This window comes from Myotis lucifugus, unplaced genomic scaffold, assembly GCF_000147115.1.
Source record: "Myotis lucifugus unplaced genomic scaffold, Myoluc2.0 scaffold_8709, whole genome shotgun sequence".
In the NCBI taxonomy this organism is placed as follows: domain Eukaryota; kingdom Metazoa; phylum Chordata; class Mammalia; order Chiroptera; family Vespertilionidae; genus Myotis; species Myotis lucifugus.
Genome location: NW_005879757.1, coordinates 1 through 6,771, shown reverse-complemented (window position 1 = coordinate 6,771; position 6,771 = coordinate 1). Strand labels below are relative to the sequence as shown.

Here is a 6,771-nt window from a genome sequence, read left to right as displayed (position 1 = left end):
CAAATGGACAGAGCGAGGCTAAGAGTGGCTGCTTCGCACCCAAAAATAAAAGTGATACCACTACTGGTTCCAAGCATCTGTGCCTGACAGCCTGGGGGAGCTGTGGCTCATGAGGTAAGCATGCCCTTAGTTCAGGGCCAGGGTACTCCTTAGATCGAGTAAGGTGGACAGATCTGCAACCTGACTGTAAATCCTTGGCAAACAACAAACACGACCCCAACATTATCCTAACCCCCAGAGCACACCCATGCACACACACAGGCACACATCCTTCTCCACCTGTGATGAAAGGCTCCAGGCTTATGGCCAAACATCGGTACCTTGCAAGTGGCCCAGGGAGGGTCTGAGACAGGGATTGCTGTGTTGTCTGACAAAGATGGAAATAAACAGATGAATCTATAGGGTAACGTTACCACAATTTAAATATCGTTATTTTCTGTGGAGCAACAATGTTCTTATACTAAGTATACACCAGAGGTTCCCGATGCTGCCTAAAACTCGGTTCACAGCCAACAGTTATTCCAGAATGACTAGACAAGCGAACGCATGGGTGGATGAATCCGGCCACCGTGGGCTTTACCTTTTAGCTCTTCAGTCTGCTCCTGAAGCTTCCGCTGTATCTGCTCTTTTTGTACTTCCAGCTCCGAATTATGCTTCTGAAGCTTTGCCAATTTCTAGCAAAGGGAAGCAAAAACTTTTTTGAAAAACCTCATTTTAAGTTTGATCACCGTTGTCCTACTTGGTGAAAAGCTGTGTCTTTTTAAAATAGTATGTGTGCGCGTGTGTGTGTATGTATGTATACATGTGTACACACACATTCTATCCATGGATAGCAGCCAGCACCGGCGCATGGCATGACGCTGCATTTACCTTCGCATGCAAGGGCTCCAGGTGACCACAAGCAGACGCCAGTTCCCAGCCTGCAAGGGCTGAGATCAAGGAGCCAGGCCAAACCAAGGTCACCTCACATGTCAAGGCGTCTTCTCTATCCTTTTCTTGAGCTTCTCGACACACAGGGTATTTATCTATTTAATACGATGTAAATTATCTGTGATGTACCGTGGATTCACATTTTGAGAGTGTTATGACTCAGGAAGGCAGGCTGTGTGATCGTCATGTAAGTTCTATTATCTTAGCTCCTCTTGGTCAAGTGTCTGCCGGGCTGGCAGCTGAAGGTGCTGATAGATGGTTGGTGACCGGCAGTGTGGGCAGTGCCAGCAGCCAGGCACCAGGCCTTGGGGAGGCACAGAGACGCCCAGGACTCCAGGCCGCCACAACCTTGGGTGCTGAGGACTTTGAAAAGTGCGGGAGGATGGGCAGGAATAAAGACACCTCGCTAGAAATGATCAGCTCGTGCTTGGGCAGGGCTCTGTGATAGGCGTTTAGCTAAATGATTTCACCAGAGAACTTTCATCCTCAAAACAACAATGGCAAGTTACTTTTTGTCATTTCTGGTTTACATACGAGGAGACTGAATGAGGTCAGAGAGGGTGAGGGCAACTTGGCTAAGGCCACCCAGCCGGACAGCAGCAAGGACAAGCTTTAGAGCAGGGACACTGGGGTTTTTACGTCTGGCTGCTCTTCTGACCCCACCGCGAGATAAGACTGCCGAGCTGTGCGCTGCTGTCCTGGGTGAGGGGCCAAGCTCACACCAGATGGGCCAGCAACAGGGGACCAACAGCAGAGCTCTGTGGGGACACACGCTGAGGTCCCGCCCATGGGAAGACTCACAGTGATCGCCAGGCCCAACCAGCACCAACCTCTTCCACGGTGGCCTTGTATCTCTGCCCCCTCTCCTCATAATTGCGCCGGTGGGCAGCTGCCCTGTCCAGTTCCGATTCCAGTTTCTGAACCTTCTCCGCATCACCGGCCCGAGCGGCAGCCAGGCTGGTCAGCTTCTCCACCAGCCCGTGGTTCTCTCTGTTCTAGAGAACAACAGCAGGTGCTCAGGGGTTTTTCCCAAATAAAGAAGCCGTTCCCTTGGTTTCTCACAGCCTTTACACGGCATCTAAGTCTCTCAGAGGTTCAGTTACATTGGCCACGTTTATCATTGTGAGGGCGTGGATGAGCATCCTCATCTCAGCGACAACAGCGAGGCAGAGCTGGTGGGTTAATGTTCCTGAGCTGGTGGGGCTCTTTTACTGTGGGGCCGGCCTCATCCCGGAGCACCAGGCGACTCGCGTGGTGTGGGCTGGATCGGGTTCCCCATGCCCCCAAGTCACATGGTGAAGTCCTAACACCCAGCACTTCAGAATGTGACTGACTTTAAACAGAATTAAGGTAAAATGAGGCCACGTGGGTGGACTTAATTCAGGATGAGTGGTGTTTTTATAAGAAGAGGAGGTTGGGACACAGACACACACAGAAGGAAGGTGCTGTGAAGACACAGGGAGGAGGTCACAGTTCGATTCCCGGTCAGGGCACATGCCCGGATTGCCAGCTCGATCCCTAGTATGCAGGAGGGGCGTGCAGGAGGTGGCCAATCAGTGATTCTCTCTCATCGCTGATGTTTCTCTCTCACTCTTCCTTCCTCTCTAAAATCAGTAGAAATATATTTTTTAAAAAAAGACATGGGGAAGAGATCGCCATCTGCAAGCCCAGGGGAGACAACTCAGTGGAAACCAGCTTGGCCAACACCTTGAACGTGGAGCGATATTCTGCACAAGCCACATAACACAGGCCTGTCACACAGCAGCACAATAGGGGAAACTGCATCAAAATGTCAAGTGTATTGGTTTGCATGCTGATCCATTCATTAAGGATACTCATGGTATAGCTAAGGCTACATTTAAAGTTCACCTCAGGAGACTCTCAGTATAAACTGAGGCAGCCCAGGAGTGAGCTCCATAGGCCTGGATGCTGCATATTGCACAGCCCTCGCCCACGGGCAGAGAGCAGTGGGAATGGCAGGGGGAGTCTTCTCACACGAGGCAGGGCTGCAGCTAGGCCATATGGACCTTCAGGCAGATTAGAAAATGGCAGCTCCTCTGAGCCAAGACCTCCCTGAGGGAGCCTGGCTTGGCACCCAGACAGCAGCAGCTCTGTGCAAATTAAAAAACGCACCCCTGCCTCCAGGCAGCCCATCTCGGTGCCAGAACACATGGCTCGCCAAGCAGAACCAGGCTGGGTTTCAGCCCCACTAGCCCTCCTGGGCAGCTGCCCTGTGCAGTGTACAACCTGCACGAACACATGTAGCAGCCCTTTAAAATGTGCTTCTATTTCCCGGCTCAGGGTCCATGTGACCTCAACCTCCTGGCATGGGTATAAATTTGACTGCATAGCTAAGGAACTGGCCCAGAACAAAATATATCTATTGGAAAAAGTAAGTATGAAAGATGCATTAGGAACACCTACCTGATCTTCTAGCTTTTTCTGCAGGCGCTGGACCCTGTATGTGAGCTGAATGTTGAGCACGAACCGTCGGATGCTCTGGAACCTGCGCCGGGCCAGCCACGCCCGAGCATATTTCTGAAGGATCACAGCCTTGTGTTCCTCCAGCATCTTTAAAACAAGATTTTATAAAATGCAAACTGGCTCGCCATTCTTTCTCTCATCAACGCCTCCAATGTTGGGAGGTGCAACTACCACCATGTTCCCACAGTGCAAAATACGGATTTCTTGTAATCAGCCCATAGGGACCTACAATAGACTTTTGAAACAATAGCCAAATTCCACCTGTAGCAGCCATGTCCGGACATTCACATACCAGAACTTCCTGCTCTAGGAAGGTCTTCATGCAAAAGCACTATCTCACTCTAGGCATACCTCAGAGATACTGTGGGCTCAGTTCCAGAAACCGAAATGAAGTGAATATCGCAGTAAAGTGAGTATCATGAATTGTTGGGTTTCCCAGGGTATGTAAAAGTTATATTTACACTATAGTGTAGTCTATTATGTGTGTAATAGTATTATGTCTAAAAAACACATAACAATAAAAAATACTTTATTGCTAAACAATGCTACCCATCACCCGAGCCTGTTGGAAAATGGTGCTGATCGACTTGCTCAACACAGAGTTGCCACAAACCTTCAAGGTAAATATTAAACCCCCACAATATCTGTGAAGAGTGAGAAAATGAGGTATGCCAGTGCTGCTGATGAAAAATAACACGAGCCCTGGGGAAGCCTGTGGTCCCGGCCGCACCTTGCGATACCTCCTCCGGGCCAGGCATCCTCGGGTGTAGGCCTGGATGGTGATGGTGGCCACGCGGATCAGCTGGTACAGACTGTGGACAAGGTACCCACGGCAGTGCTTCTGGATGACGATGGCTGCCCAGCCCTCTTTCAAGGCGGCCGCGGTCACAGCTTTCCTTGGTTGAGAAGAATGGGGAGTCAACCTGTTACCCACAGAGCACTGGCTTCTATAGCGTGTGCTCTTTCCGACTAAAAAATAGTCCCATTTTTGCAAATCTACACATTATGCTCTGTGAGTGGTTTTCTTGTAACGCCGGATTGAGATCAGTCATTACCGTCTCCCCTTTCACTCTGATCTGAATATGCTGGCTCCAGGCACCAGGAACTTCACACTCCTCACATTCAGGCTGATAATCCGCCTCCCACACGCCCACAGGGACGGTGGCAACAAACCCGTGCACTGCACTTGCTCCTTCACCTGTTCACTCATTCTGTGGGCCAGCGGGCTGAAGGCTCCAGATCAGGGAGAGGGTGGCAAACCAGGGCCTCGGGGCCAAGCCTGCAGCTGTCCACCTGAGATGGTCAGGTTCTACAGGAACACACACGCCTATGCTTTACAATATTCCCCGTGCCTGACGTCATGCTACACGGCAGAGGTGAACAACTGTGAGAGAAACGGCGGGGCCCCAACAACTCTCACAGAACGCGTTTGTTGACTCCTATCCAAAGGACTGGAGAAGACGACAGAGCTCCTACCTTCAGGATTTACCACCTTGTGGAGCAGACAGACCTATAAGTGGCCAAGTGGGATATGAGAGAAATAGAATGACTGATAAAAGATCCGTCAGCGAGATCTTACAGAACTGCTTGGGAAGGGCTGACCTGTGAGCCAGCCCTTGATGGAAAAGGATTTCTGTAGACAGCGGAGGTTGGAAAAGCATTTCATACTGGAGGCCTAGCAGTGCTGGAATGTGCAGAAAAAGAGACTCTGTCTAAAATTGCTTGAATATGAGATACATGGAAAAAATTAGTAGTCAATGAGGTTAGAAAAACAGATGGGAACCATTTGTTATTAAACTATATATCCATATATATAAAAGCCTAAGTGACCTTTATGTCCAGTTGACCGGTCACTCTGACGACACACTGACCACAGGGGGCAGATGCTCAAAACAGGAGCAAGAAAATGAGGTATGCCAGTGATGTCCCACAGCCAACCTCCTGCAGCCGGCCAACCTCCCGTGGTCCCTTCCTCCGGCTGCCTGGCCCTGATCAGCCCCGATCAGTCCTGATCACCAGCCAGGCCAAAGGACCTCACCCGAATTCATGCACTGGGCCTCTAGTTGAAATATATATATGTATTAGACACCTACTATGTGACAGCCACTGTGCTAGGTCCTAGTATGGATGTAATGGGAAGCAGACAAGTATGGTCCTTGTCCTCACAGAGCTTCCATTCTTATGAATGCATCCAGGCCATAGCAAAGATTGAATGCTTGCCCGGTCAGTGTGGCTCAGTGGTTGAGCATCAACCTATGAACCAGGAGGTCACAGTTCGATCCTCAGTCAGGGCACATGCTTGGGTTGTGGGCTTGATCCCCAGAGTGGGGCATGCAGGAGGCTGCCAATCAATGATTCTCTCTCATCATTGATGTTTCTATCTCTCCCTTCCTCTCTGAAATCAATAAAAACATATTTTAAAAACATTAAAAAGATTGAATGCTCTTTGGTAGGAAACAGGGGCTGCTGGAGGCATCCAGCTCAGGAGCAGGGCAGTGGCTGGATCAGGCCCTGCTTTAGGAAGATGGAGAGAAAGGCGGCAGGTGAAGGAATGTGCTCTAAGGGTGTAAGGAAGCGATGATGGAGGCCTCACCAGGGCAGGCACCAGACAGAGGCAAGTGAAGGGTGCATGGAATAGTCAGGCCTTTGTGATTCCCGACTGGAAAGGGAGCACACACTTGGGGAAGAAGATAAGTCTAGGGTTTCCTGCCCTGGAGGCTGCTGTTGTTAACTGAACTCAGAAGCCCGGGAGGGCGAGCCTGGCTGCAAGTGCATGTAAGCCGGTTGCCTGGGGCATGGGGGCTGCGATGGCAAGACCAGTTTGGGGCGGGCTGAGATGAAGGTGGTGGTGCACCAACCACATGGAGAAGCGCAGGAAGAGGTCAGGCTCAGTGACACACCTGCCTTCGCAACTATCCTAGGAGCATGCCAGGAAGCGAGCTGGGCTACACACATGGAAGCACACAGTGCAGACTGGGAAGAAGGCCTGTCCACTGGCCAGCCCAACATGGCCTCTTGGGAGCACCTGAGGAGGGTGGGACGGGCATGGCTGGTGGGACTGCCCTGCGCTCAGCCATCCCCTTGCGCTACCGCGTAGCCTTGCCCGAGGGCTCTGCATGTGCTGGCAGGGCCTCCCCATCAATCCCCTCAGGCGTGCTCTGTCTCCTGTCCTCTGCCGGTAGTCTGGTCAGTGGCTATTTTTGGCGTCTTTACTCAGGGGCTTCACCGAGACCCTAGTCTTCCTAGGCCCCTTGAGCGTGGCTCTGCCACAAAATACCACGTGCGGGCGCACACGTACAGTGCGATTGAAAATTCGTGGCCCATGCGCAGAAGTTGGTTTTTGGCCTGGGCAAATCT

General features: G+C 51.2%; 1 protein-coding gene across 1 annotated transcript; it reads right to left on the bottom strand.

The window, feature by feature from the left end:
• Nucleotides 1-568: 568 nt before the first annotated feature.
• LOC102434294 (unconventional myosin-Vc-like) lies at nt 569-4,310 on the bottom strand (the record flags this gene model as incomplete). The annotated part of the gene is made up of 4 exons (XM_014451182.2): nt 569-674; nt 1,761-1,925; nt 3,355-3,501; nt 4,145-4,310. Coding segments are annotated over 4 exons (584 nt in total), but the record flags the coding sequence as incomplete, so codon positions are not given.
• Between the last annotated feature and the right edge of the window lie 2,461 nt (nt 4,311-6,771).